Raw genomic sequence first — 20,372 nt, forward strand, 5'->3', positions numbered from 1 at the left:
TAAATGCCCAGGCAAAAGTGACAGTCAATAAGAGGATACTTGAAGCCACAAGAGAAATGTGACACATTTTTCTAGAGTATCATTTTTTTCTTGATAGCAAGTAATTTAAAAGATTATTTCCCCCCTTTTCTTTACTTGCATCAAAGAGATATCGAATTGAATATAAAAAGATAAAATATTTTTGAGCTCAGATGCAGAAAATTAGATTCACTATTATTCTTGGCTCATGACACATTCTCACCACTGGTTCATTCAAGGCTCTCAAGCATTCATTCATTCTTTCATTCAAAATAATACAACAGGGGAATTCCCTGGCGTTCCAGTGGTTAGGACTCCGAGCTTTCACTGTTGAGGGCCCATGTTCAATCCCTGGTTGGGGAACTAAGATCCCAGAAGCCGCACAGCCAATAAATAAACAAACAAATATCCACGAAATCACCACCAACATGAAAACTAGGACATGAATTTACATTGACATTCACCTCTTTGACCCTCCATTGCATCACCCAGCCTCTTCCCACTCAAGGTAACACTATCTAAATCATCATTCTCTTGCTTTTCTTTTTAATATCACAGGTGTGTGTGTATATATATATATATATATTCCTAAACAGTTTTGGGGGGGCAGCTTAGAAGTTATTAACTTTATAAGAAGTCTATCACATGCTGTATGTAATTCTTAGACTTACTCTTTTCACTCAATATTATATTGCTAGGATTAATGCACATTATGGCATATAACTGCAATAAATTCATTTGGAGTGCTGTATAAATATATTCTAATTTATTTATCTATTCTTCTACTCGTAGATGGGCATTTGGGTTGTCTTCAGATTTTGATATTAAAGAGAATGCTCATATGAACAATCTTGTGTATGTCCTGGTACTTGTTCAAGTTTCTTTTGGGTATATACCTGGAGCAAAATGGTAGGTCAAGGGGTTACCAAATGTTTATCTTTACAGGGTAATGACAAATTTTCAAAGGAGGCTGTACCAATTTATACTCCCACTAGAAATGACTAAAAGATTCTGCTGATCCACATTCTCTAGATATGGTCCAACTTAAAAAAGTTTTTTTAAGTTATGGTAACATATGCACAATATCAAGCCTACCATTTTAACTATGTCTAAGGGTACAGTTCAGTGATATTAAGTACATTCATATTGTTGTGCAATAATCACCCACCACATCCATCTCCTGAACTTTTTCATCTTCCCAAACTGAAACTCTGTGCCCATTAAACAATAACTCTCCTCTCCCCAGTCCTTAGCATCCACCATTCTACTTTCTGTGTCTATGGATTTCACTACTCTAAGTATCTCGTAGTGGAATCATACAGTATTCACACTTTTGTGACTGGCTTATTTCACTTAGTGTAATGTCTTCAAGGCTCATCTACATTGCAGAATGTGTTAGAATTTCCTTAAGACTGAATTTTATATATATATATATATATATATATATATATATATACACATATATATGGACACATTTTGGTTATCCATTCATCCATCTATGAACACTTGGATTGCTAAGTATAAGGGAAGAAGGGAAAATTGGAGTTTGAGTGAAAGAACTGGATAGGTTCAGTCTGGGATATCCAAACGGAAATGCCCAGTTGGCAGTTAAGTTACTAGGTCTGAGAATCAGAAAAGAAACCTGAGCTACAGATATTATTTCATGAATTATCAGTGGGTAAATGGTAACTGAAGCTACTGAAGAAAGCAAGATGACAGGGAAAGTGAATAGAATGAGAAAAAACTAGTTCAAGGATTATGTGCTAGGTGGTTTAATAAGAACCAGTAACAATAACAGTTAACACTTATTGTGACCTTTCTATGAGCCGGGTACCATTCTAAATATTTTGCTCAAATAATTAAAAAAAACAACTTTGGACTTATTATTATGCCATTTTACATTTAAGGAAACCAAGGCACAGTGCAGTGAAATAATTTGCCTGAAATTGCACATTAAATTGAGTGGTGAAGCCAAGATTTAAAGACAGGTAGCCTGACTCCAGAATTTTGTTCTCAACCCTATACAAACCTCACAGTAATTCTGGAAGGTAGGTATTTTTACCTCTACTTCATAGATTAAAAAAAAAATGAGGCTCAGAGAAATTAAATTAACTTGCTAGAGTAATACAGCTTGCATGAAGTAGGATTACGATTCAAACGTAAAGACCATATCCTTTAATACGTCAGTTATGAGAAGAGATTTAATTTCTCTCATAATCTTTTACAATGCCTCACCTAGTACTAAATATTTGTTTAAAAAATGGTATTATTATCCTTAATTATTACTACTAATAATGTAAGAACATTGAAGTTTAGCTCCAATTTACCTTTCACAGGAAGTTACTTGAGGTTGTACCACAACATAAAAAAAGTATAAACTAAGGCGGAAGATGTGGGTCCAGGAAATAGTGACTCGTACCCTAGAGAATAGTGAAAGGAAGTCCCAGTACAAAAGCCTTATAGTAGTCATAGAAATTGGAGCAGGACAGTGAATTTTTGGACAGTGGTCTTCATGGAGAAGACTTTGAAATCTAAAAATTAATACAATGAGACTTTAGAGATATGATAAAGGAATCTGGTAGCATGTAGTAAAGATGTCACTGAATTGCCTCTAGCACTGTTCTTGAACAAAGGGCATTAGGGTCATGATATTGTTGCCCTAGAGAAGGAAATGTTATCATAGCAGACAGTTCTGTAGTAAATATTCACATAGGAATAATTGAAATGCTTTTTATTACTGTATTTCACTGATTGTAAGACTTTTCTCCCCATATTTTAAACCTCTGGATGGGATGCATCTTACAATCAATGGTGTGTCATGGTTTAATTATTTTCTTTCTTAATAGTACATAAAATAATAGTGCATCTTCTAATCAATAGCATGTTGGATTTGATCAACTATGTGTGCCACAAACAGTTTTATATGCTTTATAATATTACTCTTTCGAATTTAATCTTCCTAACAGTTTCATGTAGCTGATGCTATTACTATTTTATAGACAAGGAAACTGAGGCTCAAAGATGTTAAACAAGGCTTCCCTGGTGGCGCAGTGGTTGAGAATCTGCCTGCCAATGCAGGGGACACGAGTTCGAGCCCTGGTCTGGGAATATCCCACATGCCGCAGAGCAACTAGGCCCGTGAGCCACAACTAGTGAGCCTGTGCGTCTGGAGCCTGTGCTCCCCAACAAGAGAGGCTGCGACAGTGAGAGGCCCGCACATCGCGATGAAGAGTAGTCCCCGCTCGCCGCAACTAGGGAAAGCCCTCGCACAGAAACGAAGACCCAACACACCCCAAAATAAATAAATAAATAAATAAATTTATTTATTTATTAAAAAAAAAGATGTTAAACAATATGCTCAAGGACTGCTGTCAACTAAGTGGCAAAGCCAGAATTGAAAACCAGGTCTGGGGAATTCCCTGGCGGTCCAGTGGTTAGGACTCAGTGTTCTCACTGTCGGGGCCCTGGGCTCAATCCAGAAACCTCGTGGTATGGCCAAAAAGAAAAAAAACAGAAAAGGAAAACCAAGCCTTACTTCAAAGGTCATGCTCTGTTGCACATCAACATTTACCATGGGTGATACAAAGCTGAATAAAAACCATCGAAGTTGAATAGTTCAGGTGGGATGAAGTTTTTCCAACTCCTCCAGAAAGAACCAATCTTGCCCTCATCTGTGCTCCCATAACATTTTATGAGTACCTCTGTGGATGTTAAATGTCACCTGCCATATCAGCAAACATAGGATATTGTGGCCATCAAGCCATCAGCCACTACATCAGCCCTGAGGCAACTCAGGATAGAGAAAAACAAACAGGCTGCTGGTCACCAAGCTGTCAGCCACTGCAGCTGTCCCCAATGGTGCAACCTGAGGGGATTCAGGATGGAGTAAAAAACAGGATACTGGCCCTAGACAGTTAAGGTGCATATCAAAGGAAGGATTTCAATAAGCCCAAACTCTTGCATCTTCCCATACACAGCTAAATTCATTAACTTGAGATGTCTGGTTTTTCTTCAATTAGCAGTAATCTTTTGATTGCCAACTACCTGGTTTTTGTTGCAAAAACTCCTATACATCCTTGCTCCTCCCTTACCTCTTTGGAGCAGTGTCTCAGAGCTGAAAGGCTGCCTCCCGGGCTTAAGGCCTCAGAAAGTCCGCACGGAATAAAATATAACTCCCAACTTTCAGGTTGTGCAATTTTTTTCAGTTGACACCTCTAGTATATGTTGTTATAATGTATAACTTACAGGGAAGTCAGTAGTAGTATCTTAATCACTCTTTCCAACCTTAACAGTGCCTACCACTGAGCCTGACACATGAAGAGAAGCTCAATATCTGTTAAAAGGAAACAGGGTCTCTGCCACTAAGTGTAAAGAGGAGACAAGAAATGCACATATAACTAATAAAGGCCAAATATAGTGTTATAGGAAAATTATAAATAAAATGCATTGGGAGTTTACGAGAAAAGAAAAAAAACGACAGAGAGTACAGGTCAAGGGGAAACAGTTCAGCCAGCTTCCAGATTTTCCTACACACTCACACAGACACAGTCTGGAAAAGCTGAAAAGGCTGAAACCAAGCTAATGAGACAATTTCTCTACCCATTTTAAAATTTAATGAGTTACCAGCATTTATAGACTGAACTTGTAAAATTTCATATAAAATCAGGGTTTTTGGATTTTCTTGAAAAATGGGAAGGTATTGGAAACTGGGTGCTCATTCTCCAAGGGAAATTGGTTGGATGTAGCAATTGTTCCCTTCAGATAAAGTCAGTGCTCCCTTGCTCATCGTAGTACCTCCCACCATTTTCTTACGCCCACCCAGTGTAAAATACTTTATACCTGACCATGATGGGTATTTGGGTTTAGGACCCCTTCTCAAGACAAACCGCTCACTGCTTCATTACACACCGGGTATTTTCAAGCACCGTGTCTCTGCCTGGAAAGACTTTGCTTTCTACAAAAGCACTCAGACTTCTCTAAGCGACTGCTTCAATTCCTTCTACTAGCTTTCTCTGACCATCCCCTCAACCGGGTCACCGCAGCATTCTGGTCATACCTCTATTAAAACCCCAATCACACCGTACGTACAAGTTTTTCTCTTTTACTAGGATGTGAGTGCCTGGAAGCCAGCGGCCCACGATTCATTGACGTTCGTGCCACAAATCCGTGGCCCGGCATCTAAACACAGGCATTCGGTACGTGAGGTCAAACTCCCCACTTTACGCAAACCCAGGCTAAACTACCTACTCGACCTTAGATGTGGGACTGAGACAGAAACGCAGACGAGTCAAAACAAGTGGACTCTGGGCGAGAAGAAAGCACACTCCAGCACCACCGTGAGCAAACGCTGCCGAACAACGTTCCGCCTCCGTAACTCCGTTTCAGCGGCTCCAGTTCCAACTCTCGCGAGATTCGGCCTGAGCGCCAGCCCATAAGTCCCAGAGACATGCAGCTCGGTTTCCGCGGGATTCTCGCGGTAGCGCGAACCGCCAGGAGGAACACTTCCGGCGCTGCGCCCAGGAAGCGGAAGTGAGGCTTCCAGGCTGAGAGTGAGGCTTCCAGGCTTTCGGTGTGTTACTCGGCTGTCCTGAAATCTAGGAAAGTCGTTTTCGTTTCACTTTCCCTGGCTTTCGAGCGCTTCCCCCCTGGCGGGTGGGAGTGCAGAGACTGAAGCGTAAGATGAGCACCATGTTCGCAGACACGCTGCTCATCGTGTTTATCTCCGTGTGTACGGCTCTGCTCGCCGAGGGTGAGAGCGGCTGCTTCTCTGACGTTTGATCAGTCCCCGAGGGAAGGATCCTAGGCCCTGGGTCCCTCGAGCCTAGGGAGAGGTCGCGAGCCTTGGCGGGGGTGGGAGTGGGTTTCATCTCCATTCCAGGGAATCTTACCTCCAGGAGCGGGAGGGGTAGTGTGGAATCGATTGCCGAGGTTTCTTCGGTCTAGGGGAGGTTTCACTTGCGTGTTTGTGAAGACACCTTCGTATCGTGTCACAGTTTTGGTTGAAAATTCAGTTGTCTTAACGTTTGAAAAAAGTTAACTGTTGGTGAATACAAAGCAAAAAATTGAAATCCATTCTTATCCAACGGCAACCACTAATAAAGGCTGTTGTGACCGTTCCAAACATTTCACTATTAGCATGCTGCTTTTAATGTTTCAGGTATAACCTGGGTCCTGGTTTACAGGACAGACAAGTACAAGAGACTGAAGGCAGAAGTGGAAAAACAGAGTAAAAAATGTGAGTATGGGGCTTCCCTGGTGGCGCAGTGGTTGAGAGTCCGCCTGCCGATGCAGGGGACACGGGTTCGTGCCCCGGTCTGGGAAGATCCCACATGCCGCGGAGCGGCTGGGCCCGTGAGCCTTGGCCGCTGGGCCTGCACGTCCGGAGCCTGTGCTCCGCTACGGGAGAGGCCACAACAGTGAGAGACACGCGTACCGCAAAGAAAAAAAAAAAAAAATGTGAGTATGGCAACATCCTTTAAAAACAGTTTCAATACATCAGGCTCACTGAGTGCATGTTCACAGTACATATTTTAGGAGCATCAACTGATGTAAAAACTTCATAGGAATACAAAGGTGAATCTGACTGGAATTGAAGTCTGTTTAGAAATATAAGATTTTCTTTTTTTTAAAGAAAAGTTTTTTTAATAAATTTATTTATTTATTTATTTTTGGCTGCATTGGGTCTTCGTTGCTGCGTGCAGGCTTTCTCTAGTTGTGGTGAGCGGGGACTACTCTTCGTTGCGGTGTGTAGGCTTCTCATTGTAGTGGCTTCTTGTTGTGAAGCACGGGCTCTAGACACACAGGCTTCAGTAGCTGTGGCACGCAGGCTCAGTAGTTGTGGCTTGCGGGCTCTAGAGCACAGGCTCAGTAGTTGTGGCACACGGGCTTAGTTGCTCTGCGGCATGTGGGATCTTCCCGGACCAGGACTTGAACCCATGTCCCCTGCATTGGCAGGTGGAGTTTTAACCACTGCGCCACCAGGGAAGTCCCCAAATATAAGACTTTTATGCAGAATACGTCATACAAACCTCAGTGGAGTAACTGACAAGAGAGGTACTTATTATGTGCTGTGGTGGTTCTAAAGAAGAGACCCCATTCAGTTGTGAGGGGCCATGGAAGCCTTTGTGATGCAGATAGCCTTGCAGTCCTTCATGCGTAGTTAGAATTTGGACAGAGGATGAGATGAGGAAGGAGTTCCAGACAAAGGATATAGCATATGTGCAAAAAGGGAAATTTTAACTAGTAAGGTGTGTTTGGAGAACAGCAGGTCATAATGATGGGTGTCAATGTAAGTGGTGTCTTCAGGGATAAGCCAACTTTCATTTGGGTCTGATGGTTGAAGGAGTATTTGAGGAAAAGTTTAAGAACAAGTTGAGTTTGTTGTTTTTGAAATAAAACAAGAATTCCACAGGATACAGCTGAGGGGGCTGCTATAGGTATAATGTGAATGGTTCCTTACAAGCTTGATTTGGTTTTCAGTCTCCTTTTCTGCCTTATAAAGATTAACTCTAACTTTCACATCTTAAAATTCTTGTGACTTTCTGTATTCTATGACTTTTCTGTATGTCTTCATAAGAGTTTGAAGTTTTCTTTTTTACAACATCCCATTTCTAATATCCACATAGTAACAATTTGTGGTCAGTTGTGTAAAATTATTCTCCTTTTCTAGAAAAGGAGATTGAGACTCAGGTTAAATGATGTATTAATGTCTCAGAGCAAACAAAGAATTAGAAACCAAATTCAGGCCTTTTAAATTACGGTTTACTGTTCCTTCATTTATTCAGTGTTGTTAAATCCCCTCAACATATTTAAAACCAAACTCATTATCTTTACCTTCACACATGTGATCCTTTTCCAGTATTTCCCTATTTGGTGAATGGTACTTCCTTGCTTCCAATGGTGCAAGCCAGAAACCTTACTATACTTTCTTCATTTGGCTTTCAGGACACCACACTCTCTTGGGTTTGCACTTACCTTGTCAATTGGTCGTTCTTTTGCAGTTTCCTTTTTGGTTCCTCTTCTTGACTTCCTGTTGTTGGGAGTGACTCAAAATTTATTTTTTTCCCTCTATACTCCCTTAATGAACTCATTTATGTGCTCTATTTGCCAATGACCCTCAAATTTATATCCTTAGCCCTCTCTACTAATGCAAGATTCAAATATCCAACTATCAACTTGTTAATTCCATTGGAATTTCTAATGTATATCTCAAACCCAACCTGTCCAAATTGAACACTGTTCCTCACTTCCAAGCCTGCTACATTAGTAGCCGTCACAGTGTCTTGGTCAGTGGTAATCCCGTCCTTGTGTAGGACATAAGGACATAATCCTTGTGTAGTTATCTTTGACTCTTCTCTCACAGCCCACATCCAGTACTGTTGGGCTGCCTTCAAATATATCCAGAATCTGCCCACTTTACATCACCTCCACTGCTAACTACCATAGTCCAAACCACCATCATTCTTTGCATGAATTATTGTGATAGCCTCCAGCAAGTGGTCTTGTTTCCCTGTAATCTGTTCCCAAGATAGCAGCCAGAATAATCTTTTTAAAAGTATATCGGGGCTTCCCTGGTGGCGCAGTGGTTGAGAGTCCGCCTGCTGATGCAGGGGACACGGGTTTGTGCCCCGGTCTGGGAAGATCCCACGTGCCGCAGAGCAGCTGGGCCCGTGAGCCATGGCCGCTGAGCCTGCGCGTCCAGAGCCTGTGCTCCACAACGGGAGAGGCCACAACAGTGAGAGGCCTGCATACCGCAAAAAAAAAAAAAAAAGTATATCAGATCATGTCCCTTCTCTGCTCATAACTCTGTGATGGTGTCCCATTTTGATTCGGAGGAAAAGCTAAAGTTTTTACAGTGGCCTACAGAGGTCCCCTGTTACGGCTCTGATCTTCTTTCCCTCTCATTCACTCTGCTCCACCCTCACTGACCTGTTTGCCGTTCCTTATTACACATCAGCCTCGCTCCTGTGCTGGGACCTATCTAATGGCTGTTCCCTCTACCTAGAATGTTCTTCTCTGTGATATCTGTTTACCTAACCCTTGTATCTTCTTCAAATCTTTGTTCACAGCTCACCTCAGTGAGTCTTAACTTGACCACCCTATTTAAAACTGCAGTCAGCCTACCTCCTGTACCACTGCCGCTCCTCATCTTCCTTATCCTGCTGTTTTGTTTTGTTTTCATTCATCTGCTACAATGAACGCTTCACTAGGGCAGGGTTCTTTTTTTTTTTATCATTGTTGTTTACTGATGTATCCCATGCACCTAGAAAAGTGGCTGGCACATGGGAAATGTCTAATAAATATTTGTTGATTCAAATACTTCCTTCTGTCACCCTGTATGTGCAGTCCACTCTCAACCCCTGATCCTGTTGTCCTCCTGAAGAGTTTTCAGTCTTTCCACATCTCTTCATTTCCACCACCATCACTTAGCCTAAACTTCTATCACATTTCATTTGATTTACTGTGATAGATTCCTCATTGCTCCACCTGCAGCCACTCAAATTTATTCTGTTCAGTAACACCTGGAGTAGTTTTTCAAAACACAAATCTGATTGTGTTATTTGCCCTTCTTAAAACACTCAATTTCTTCCCATTGCTTTGAGGACAAAGGTGTGTCCTACAAGGTCTAGCGTGGTCGGGTACCTCCCTCTCTCCCTCTCCGACCACATCTGCGTCATGTTTTTCCCTCCTTTCTATTCTCTAGCCATCCTCTGAACCAATCTTGCTTTTTCCTACTATGGGGCTGGGCTTTTGTATCTACTTTTTCCTCTGTCTGGAATAATTTTCCCTTCTCATTTGTCTAATAAACTCCTAGTCATTCTTCAGATCTCAAAGCCTTATTTAGTCTCCCCAGCAGGATCAAATCTTTGGATCATGGACCTTAATTTATCCAGATACTTCTCCTTAGAGAACTTATCATAATTACAATTTTTTCTATATATGATTATTATTCAAATAATGTCCTCTCCCCAACTGAACTGTAATTTCTATGAGGGCAAAGGCCCTTGTGTCTCTAGCACTTAACACAGGTCCTGGCACAGATTCACTACTTGATAAAAGCATGTTGAATAGCTTAAAGAATAAATGATCTCTATAACATAACATCACATGTATTCTTTGTGAGGAATTGTTCTGCTATGATCATAAACTAGTTAGCCAGCATGCAGAGGCATCCAAAGACAAATTTCTTCATATCACATGTATCATGGAGTAGTCTTATGGAATACAAAACACCTTTAGTTTCGAATTTGTTTTGATTAATATTCTCATACCTTAAATACTTATATGAATTTGCTCTGTAGATTTTGGGCTTCCTTAGTATCCACAACTAATTGCCTTGTTTCTAGTTATCTGTATTATAGAAGTTAAGTCTCCTTCACCTGACACCTAAATTCAAAGTAATAGTTGCCAGGCAAAGCTTCCATGGTTGTATTTTTTAATATAATTGACTAATGTTCTTGCTTTGAAGATAAGTATGAGGTAGGTTGGTGATGATTGGAATGTCTCATGGCATTTCTTATGGTCTTAAGTCCTCTATTTCAGGTAATCTATCAAAACTCAGTGAACATGCACAGACATAGAAAACAGATTTATGATTATCAAAAGGGAAGGGTCGGGGGAGGGATAAATTAGGAGTTTGGGATTAGAAGATACAAACTACTATACATAAAATACATAAACAGCGAGGTACTACTGTATAGCACAGGGAACTATATTCAATAGCTTGTAGTAAACTGTAATGGAGAAGAATCTGCAAACGAACTTATGTATATATGTATAACTGAATCACTTTGCTGTACACCAGAAATTCACACAACATTGTAAATCAACTATACTTCAATTAAAAAAAAACCCACAAGAACTCAGTGAGCATGTATTATTTTCATTTATATGATCAGTTGACACGTATGATTGCTTGCTCGCTGTAGAGGTCACCATGATGAGTGCAGTATGCAATGAACGGGCATAGATACTGTCTTCTAGATATTTGTAATCAAATGGATAACTATTATTTAGCATGGGATATTTAATAGGAAGAAATAAGGTAAATTCCCTCTTTGAACAAACGTCTTAATTGCAAACATAATCCCTTCTGACATTCTGTGTTCAAAATTTCGTATGGATCCAGGCAAGAAAAGTTTGTAGGGACCAAATTTATAGATGGCCCATGGGAATTCCCTGGTGGTCCAGTGGTTAGGACTCCACGCTTCCACTGCAGGGGGCACGGGTTCAATCCCTGGTTGGGGAGCTAAGATCCCGCAAGCTGTGCAGTGTGACCAAAGAAAAAAAGAAAAAAAAAAAGAGAGAGATGGCCCAGGCATAGAACTTGTACATAACTATGATGAACATGTTAAAGGATCTAGTGGAAAATGTAGACAATATGCATGAACAGATGGGGATTTTCAGAAGACGGAAACTATAAAAAAGTGTCACATGGAAATGACAGAAATAAAAACATATCAGACATAAAGGATCCTTTGAGGAAATTATCCGATATGCAAGGCCTTAAAAAATTTTATCTCAGCCAACTATTGGAAAATACACTACACCAAGACAAATGAGTAAACCAAGAAGAAAAGGAAGATATGAACTCCAGGAAACAAGAGCTCCAACACAGGACTCAGGTGAAGGGAATCGCCCGGACGATGATGAAGGCAGATTTAGATCTGACATTCTTAGGAATGTCAGCTGTGCACCAGGCTGAGCTTGTAAGAGGGTGCTAGGAGAAACTTCTTCAGGAAAATTTATAATGCCTAGTGATCTGACTTTGTACAGGAAAGATTTAGACAGCTAACTAAGAATTTGGGGCTGAATTAGTGATAAGTACGGAGACGACCAAACAAATTTTAAAATGCCATAAATCTAGGAAAAACTTGCAGGAAGTTAAATAGTTTGCTGCATAAATTACCTGTGAACAGTATTTTCATGATCATAATTTTGTAAATGTTGAACTCACATTTAACCAAAATTACAACTATAACAATGGATTTTATGATGTAACTAGCTTATTTCAAGATATAGGGGTTAAAAGAAAAAAAAAAACTTTATGGGAGTTCCTTGGTGGTTTAGTGGTTAGGATTCGGTGCTTTCACTGCCATGGCCTGGGTTCAGTCCCTGGTCGGGTAACTGAGATCCCACAAGCCACCGGTGCTACCAAAAAAAAAGGATATAGGGGTAAATATCAAAATAATCAGCTAAAAGAGGTAAAAGTGGTTGCTCTTTGAAATGAAGGAAATAGGGAGTGGGGGTAAGCATAAGACCATCGCTTATCTTTAAAACTGACTCTTTAAAATAAATGAGTGTTTTACTTTGGTTATTTATTTTTTTTAACTATTTTGTATTGGAGTATAGTTGATTAACAACATTATGTTACTTTCAGGTGTACAGCAAAGTTTCAGTTATACGTATACACGTATCTGTTCTTTAAAATGTTTTCCAGTGACAACTCTCATTGGATGATCACCAACTTGTAGACTATTAAAATAGTTACTACCTGATATTTTAAACTTAGATAAAAATCTAATCTATTCACAACTTCAGGCAAACAAAAATTCTTTATGATCTAAATAAGTAGGCAGCCACAGTTGAAAAAGTAGAAATTTTCTGTCTATTGAAACAATTTTGAATCAATCAGTACATTTTGGACTTTGATAGCTAATAATGAATTTAAGGTGACTAAAGTGTATTTTCACATATTTCAGTGAACAAACCAATCAATAATAATAAACCAAACTGAAAGGAAGCCTTGCTATTTCATCTACTCTTTGTTCTGTAATAAAGCGATGGGAAGCACAGGCTCAAAATGTAAAAGAATAAAATGAAATGAAAAAATTAAAATAATTAAAACCTCAAAAAAATTTGTAGGGTTTTTGAGGAATACAAAGAAATATAAATATATTTGAATCAGAATTAGGTGTAGATTTCGTATCTTGAGCAGATCTGATCAGAGGCATTATTTGGAGAATACTGGTGTTACCTACAAAGCTGTCCTATTGTGGTGGGGCCTTTGACAAAAGATGCTTTCATAAAGGTACCAAGCTGTTTGATTTAGGTGGTCACTAGACTTATGAGTGTGCTCTAAATGTCAGTAAGTCTTTTTTGTTGTGTCACTTTAATAATGTAGACCAATGAAAGAACACTTCAGTAAATGAGAAAGATTTAAAGTACTATATGTAATTGGATTCTTGTAACAAAATTATTTATTTGAGAACATTTATTAAGTACAAATTATTGTAAAGTATGAAGTATTTCTTTAGCTTACAGTGCAACAGGATAAAGCTTTTAGAGTAATTTATAAACTGTTTGACAACTCTAATTCAGAACGCAGCAATACCAGGTCATGGGCAAAAAACGTGTTTCATAGTAGACGTCTTTTATTTTTGTCAACTCTGATATCTCCATTTCTTTTCTTTCTTTTTCTTTTTTAGAGGAGGATCTCCCTTTATTTTTTAAAATTAATTAATTAATTTATTTATTTTTGGCTGCCTTGGGTCTTCATTGCTGTGTGCGGGCTTTCTCTAGTTGCTGCGAGCAGGGGCTACTCTTAGTTACGGTGCGCGTGCTTCTCATTGCGGTGGCTTCTCTTGTTGCAGAGCACGGGCTCTAGGCGTGCGGGCTTCAGTAGTTGTGGCACGTGGGCTCAGTAGTTGTGGCTCGCGGGCTCTAGAGCGCAGTCTCGGTGGTTGTGGCGCACGGGCTTAGTTGCCCTGCGGCATGTGGGGTCTTCCCGGACCAGGGCTCGAACCCATGTCCCCTGCATTGGCAGGCGGATTCTTAACCACTGCGCCACCAGGGAAGTCCAGTATCTCCATTTCTTGTTATGGGGTGAGGTTCTGGTGAATAAATATCAGCAAAAAGAGTTTCTTTGCAACTTCATGAGGTTAAAAAACCATTAGGTTAATTTATATTATCCCTAGAAAAGATTTATCTAGTCTTAATCCAGTGTGCTAGAAGATCAGGTTAATGTTCATTGTATTATCTTATGTTTCTATTCTCTAGCCTTCTGACTTTTTTTTTCCCCCTTGTTTTTTATTCAGTCATGGTTAAATGCCAAGTAGCTGTGTTATAGTCCTTCTGAGGTGGGAAAGATATTTTTTGTTTCTTTGGTTAATAATAATGATAAAGAATAAAGCATCAATGTTTCTGTCCATTTTGTCTTTTAAAATGTTATTTCTGTAACATCTTGTAGAATTTGACTTAATTTCCTTTTATGATCTCATACCAGTAGTTCATTCTAAATCTCTGTCTTGGGACTTCCCTGGTGGTCCAGTGGTTAAGACTCCAAGCTCCCACTGCAGGGCACATGGGTTAGATCCCTGATCAGGGAACTATGATCCTACATGCCGCCTGGTGCGGCCAAACAAACAAAAATATCCCTCTTTTTTCCCCCTATATATGTCATGTTTTATCTTTTTATCTACCTAGAACAGTACCTGTCACTTAGACACCCAATTCACACACACATTTTATTATAGTCAGAACTTTACCATTTTATTTTAGTCAGAACTTTACCATTTTATTTGTAATAGTGGAGTTAAATTGAATTTTATATCTCTTTGATAAAGGAGTAACACCAATTTTCCTTTTAGAATTCAGCATACTTAATATACTAAGGGAAAGATTTCTACCTGCCAATTCTCTTTAATGCAGCTTTTAGAAATAATACATGTACTGTACTATTTGCTAGTAAAGGAAGTATACTAAGATAATATAAGAAACAGATAATGTAAATAGAGTAAAGGTAATTTTTGGTGTATCTATTGCTAGTCCATTCATAGGTGATTAAAGATAGTAAATATTAAATATAAATACATTAACACTATTCTTCTTCAAAAGCTTACTGTTACTCTATTGTCATATTAATTGAAAAGCCTCAAAAAAATTTAGTCGTAGCTTTTTTGGCTCTCCTGATCTTCCTACCCTGTGCATGTGTTGCCATTTTTCTATACTATAATTGTTACTTGATTATGTGCCCTCACTAAATTGCTTTTTAGAGGGCAAGGATCATGTTTATCTTTTTATTTACCTAGAATGGTGCCTGTTAACTTAGGCAGCCAATAACTGAATGAATGAATGCCCACCTTCTATGGTGAATATGAGAATGGCACTACAATTAATCACCTGAGAGCAGAATTTTAAAATTGTGCTTAGACTCTACCTAAGGCAATCACCCACAGCTAATGGTCTGAAAATCATCTCAGTTTTGATTATGACTTTGTGTTTATAAAGTCCTTTATGGGTATTTAATTAATGATGCTTACAATATTGCTGTTTTATTTTTAGAATATTGTGTCTACCTTTTACTGTCAGCAGGTGTGGGAGCATACCAGTTAACCATGACCATAATCAAAGGCAGCATGTAACTTTCTTGTAAGCTTCTTTCATTGGTTCAGCTGTGATAAAACATCCTTTGTTTCTTTTGTGTAATGCATAATTAATTTTTATTGTGTTACTATATTGTTTACAGTGGAAAAGAAGAAGGAAACAATAACGGAGTCAGCTGGTAGACAACAAAAAAAGAAAATAGGTAAGATGAGTTATTGGTATACAAAATATTGAAGTTTCTTGGAAGAAATAAATTCTTAGATAATGAAAATGTAATAAAGTATTTAGTAGTGGTAACTTATGTTTGTATAGTTTTATGGTCTACAAAGCACTTGCATATGTTATCTTACTTGATTCTCTCTCTTGTTTTTGCTCTTAGGTTTGAAATTTCAGTTTAGTGAAATGGTGTTGACAGTCATGGCTTTTGAACTTGGCTGAAGGTTCTTGGCATAGTTTGTAAAAGGGTATTGTTTTTCTTATCTGAGATGATTATTTCCAGTTAAGTCTGAGTTACTTGTATTTATTGTTGCCATAACTTCCTTACTGAGAATTGACTGGTGATGGAGATCTACCAAGATGTAGGAAATTTTCTGCTGAGTAATTTTACCTAGTCTGCAAAATAATTATATGTTTTTGGTTTTCCAGTGTAATTTAGAATTTAATACAGAATGTAGTTCAGTTCCAAAAAGACAATTTATAAGTGACTGCCTGTGATTTGTATTTATACTTTATGATGCTTCCTGATTCTACAGTCAGAACAAAATGGTTGTGAAATTGTGTATTTGGCTCAGAAACTATGTCTCTGTGCCTGGGTCACTGCTGTTAAATCCTGGGAGATTACTCTACCAGGCTAGACTATACAAGTGTTCTGTTCTGGTTAAAGCTTTTCAGTTTAGTGTAGGAGTATCAGATGTGCTCTAAATGGCCTTTTCATTTAGTTCCATGGCAAGATGCTACTGTACATCTGCTCTGTATGTGTCAGTCACTCTGGTGGGCATTGGAGAAACAAAGTAGGAAAAAATTCTGTCTTTTAAGACAGGGGTCCCCAACCCCTGGACCACGGACCATTATGGGGCCACACAGCAGGAGTTGAGTGGTGGGTGGGTGAGGGAGCGAAGCTTCATCTGCCGCTCCCCATAACTCCTCATCGTATGCACTACCACCTGAACCATCCCCACACACACAAACCCGCCCTCCTCGTCTGTGGAAAAATTGTCTTCCATGAGACGGGTCCCTGGTGCCAAAAAGGTTGGGGACTGCTGTTTTAAGAGGTCTAAAGAGGAAAAACAGATCAATGCAGTGTAATACTTACTTTTTAGAGAGATATTCTGAGTGTCATAAAAGTAAAGAAGAAAGGATATCCAAACCAATCTAGAGGATCAGGTTTTCTTTAAGAGATAATGCTTAAGCTGAATCTTGAAGCTTTAGTGTGCGTTAACTAAGTAAAAATATAAATAAATAAAATACTGGTCAGTTGAATTCTTACCATCTGCAACACCCTGAAGTAAGCACTTGACATTTAATTCTCTTAACAATGGTATGTGGTAGTGAACAGTGTTACCTCAATTTTAGAGATGAGAAAATTGAGGTTTAAGTAACTTGCTCTTGGTCATTCAGTGGTATGATGGATTAAGTCAGTGGTAGAGAAGGGGTTTGAACCTAGTCATTCATAACTTTAAGAATCTGCAGCTTTTTAAAATAAGTTTATTTATTTATTTATGTTTGGCTGCTGTGGGTCTTCGCTGCTGCGCATGGGCTTTCTCTAGTTGCAGCGAGCAGGGACTACCCTTCTTTGCAGTGCGCGGGCTGCTCACTGCGGTGGCTTCTCTTGTTGTGGAGCACGGCTCTAGGCACGCGGGCTCAGTGGCTTGCAGACTCTAGAGCACAGGCTCAGTAGTTGTGGCACACGGGCTTAGTTGCTCCACAGCATCTGGGATCTTCCCAGACCGGGGCTCGAACCCGTGTCCCCTGCATTGGCAGGCAGATTCTTAACCACTGCGCCACCAAGGAAGTCCCAAGAATCTGCATTTTTAAGCCTTGTATATTCTCGGTAGAAGGATAAGCATATACAAAAGCATAGAGGGATCAAATAGCAAGGTATATACCTGGAACTATAAATAGTTTAGTATAACAACTAAAAAAGAAGGTATGTGTAAAGTACAAGCAGACAAGCCTAGAGAAATAAGTAGGGCCTAAACTAAGGTAAGGAGGTTAACGTATGCAGAAGTCTTCCCGTAACCATTAAGGGATTTAAACAGATTTGAAATCAGATTTTAAGGAAGACAACTCTGGCAATAGTTTGGAGGATAAATCAGAGAGGGGATCATTCTGGAGGCAGGGAAGTTATGAGGCTTTTTAAGTATCCTAGGCATGCAAATGGCAAGAACTTGAACCTAGGCATTGACAATGGGAATGGTGCAGATTCAATGGATATAGAGGAAGTAGATGTAACAGGACTTGAAGGCCTTTTTTTTTTTCTTAGTTTTATTTATTTATTTGGCTGCATTGGGTCTTCATTGCTGCACACAGGCTTTCTCTAGCTGTGGCGAGCGGGAGCTACTCTTCATTGCAGTGCGTGGCCTTCTCATTGCTTTGGCTTCTCTTCGTTGTGGAGCACAGGCTCTAGGTGCGGGGGCTTCAGTAGTTGTGGCACGTAGGCTCAGTAGTTGTGGCTCATGGGCTCTAGAGCACAGGCTCAGTAGTTGTGGCACATGGGCCTAGTTGCTCCATAGCATGTGGGATCATCCCGGACCAGGGATTGAACCCGAGTCCCCTGCATTGGCAGGCGGATTCTTAACCACTGTGCCACCAGGGAAGTCCCAGGACTTGCAGACTTTTTAGATGTAGGGTATGTAGAGACGAATGAGTCTGGGAAACAGCCCAGATTTCTGATTAGGAGAGGAAATATCAGAGAAGTTGCAGATTGGGATGAGGAAGAGGAGAGGATGATTTCAGGTTTGAACATGTTAGATTTGCAGTGTCTGTGTGACAATAGGGCGGAAATACTTGGTACACTATTGGATGTATGGTTTGGAGCTGGCAGATAAAGGCTACAAATAGAATTTAGAATCATATGATTATAAATTATAATTGAGTCCACAAAGTAAATGAAATCACACAGGGAGACCATATAAAGTAAGAAAAGCAAAGAGCTAAGGATGGAGAGAGTCTTGAGACATAGAAATTTAAGGGGTAGAAGAAGAAGTGGAGCTTGAAAAGGTATTGCCAGAGAAGTTGGAAAGGAGTTGTGTCACGGAAGTTGAGGGGAGAGTTTCAGAAGACAGGAAGGGTTAGAGGTTGGGTATTAAATATCTAAGAGGCAAAACAGAGATAATTAGTGATTTAGGAAGAATAATTTCAGTGGCATGATAAGGGATAGAAACCAGATTGTATAGATTAGGGAGATAGTGCATGGTGAGGAAGTAAAGACATTGAACATGGGTAATTCTTTGGAGTAGCTTTGCTATAAAGGATAGGCAAGATATAAAAATGGAAGGCACATTACCCACTACCCTTAAAATTGACAGCACAAAGTATCTATACTCAAATTATTTTACCATGGAATGCTACCTTAAATTGTTTGCTCACCAAAATGTCATCAGAAGGTAAAAGAAATAATATTTATGAAGAGTTGCTTGTCAAAATCTAATAGGAGTTACAAGACATAATATTTGTTAGGAGTTGCTTGAAGGACAAACATCCTATCCATTCTGTAGATTTATAAATTTTACTCCTAAGTTAAACCAGACTATCAGAAATCTGTAAACCTAAACTTGTATATAGTTTTGGACTTTATAAAATTGCTTCTACTCTATTTCTCCTTGACATTTGCACTATTAGACATGTCATGAAAAACTCAGCCAGATAAAATTTACTGTAGTTGCTATGGACTATTTTTGAGAACATTATCTACAACATTGCACGATACCCCTTTGACGAGAAATTATGGAAACTTTCTAGTAGTTTTCAGTGTCAAGACAAGCAGTGATTCTCATAAATAATTGATTTCTTTTTTATCTTATTGACCCTGTGCTTGAACTGATGGTTTTTCCCTCCACTTTGAGACTGGCTGCTAATAAGCATAGAGTCAGATTTGCCATTCATCTCCAGCAACTTTATAAGACCAGTTAAATGTATTTTTGTATACTGACCCTATCTACAATTTTGTTATTATGCAACCCCTACTTTCCCTTTGCTCAGATTCCCCACTTGGGTTTCTTTAAAATAAAAAATATATATACATATATATATATATGACTTCCCTGGTGGCACAGAGGTTAAGAATCCACCTGCCAATGCAGGGGACACGGGTACAAGCCCTGATCCAGGAAGATCCCACATGCTGCAGAGCAGCTAAGCCTGTGCGCCACAACTACTGAGCCTGCACTCTAGAGCCCGCGAGCCACAGCTACTGAAGCCCGCGTACCTAGAGCCCGTGCTCCACAAGAGAAGCCACCGCAATGAGAAGCCCGTGCACTGCAACAAAGAGTAGCCCCCTCTCGCCACAAGTAGAGAAAGCCCGCAAGCAGCAACGAAAACCCAATGCAGCCAAAAATATATAAATAAATTTATTTTTTAAAAAGCAAACATATATATACAGTAATGGGGAGACTATAAAGAATGATATTGCTGCATTGAAAGAAGGGAGTTTTTAGTAAGAGGGATATGGTCAGCAATATTCAGTGTTTTAGAGAAGGAAAATGTCATTGATATCACTAGGTGAAGCTCTTAGAGATGATGGTCTTGGATAGAGACATTAATTTGAAACTGAGGTGTCGGAAGATTTTATGTTTCCCATTCTTAATTTCAGGAGCAGATGTTTTGGTTATTTTACGTTTCCGTCTCATAAAAGAGAAACTACTTTTGATGTATGAATTTTATTTAGATCTTTCGGCTGCAGTCAAGTTACCTCAAGTAATGAGGAATTTAAGGATATATGTGATCCAGAACTCAGGAAAAGCTGAACTAATTGGTTACAGGAAGGCAGGAACTGTGTTAAAGCAATTCCTGCAGGCAGAGCAAGCCCTGGG

At 39.5% G+C, this 20,372-nt stretch overlaps 1 protein-coding gene across 3 annotated transcripts in view; it reads left to right on the plus strand.

The window, feature by feature from the left end:
- Nucleotides 1–5,555: 5,555 nt before the first annotated feature.
- The window catches only part of TMCO1 (transmembrane and coiled-coil domains 1), a 46,480-nt gene continuing 31,663 nt past the window's right edge, over nucleotides 5,556–20,372 (plus strand). Inside the window, exons 1-3 of one of the 3 annotated variants that reach the window (XM_082648875.1) lie at nucleotides 5,556–5,767; nucleotides 6,176–6,253; nucleotides 15,485–15,544. In XM_082648875.1, the coding sequence (XP_082505001.1) occupies nucleotides 5,698–5,767; nucleotides 6,176–6,253; nucleotides 15,485–15,544 (208 nt within the window). In that variant the 5' untranslated portion in view covers nucleotides 5,556–5,697. Of the gene's footprint in view, nucleotides 5,768–6,175; nucleotides 6,254–6,297; nucleotides 6,475–15,484; nucleotides 15,545–20,372 lie in introns of those variants that run through there. The other 2 variants (XM_082648877.1, XM_082648876.1) reach the window with 2 other exon arrangements.

This window comes from Grampus griseus, assembly GCF_964374135.1.
Source record: "Grampus griseus genome assembly, chromosome: 1".
NCBI lineage: Eukaryota > Metazoa > Chordata > Mammalia > Artiodactyla > Delphinidae > Grampus > Grampus griseus.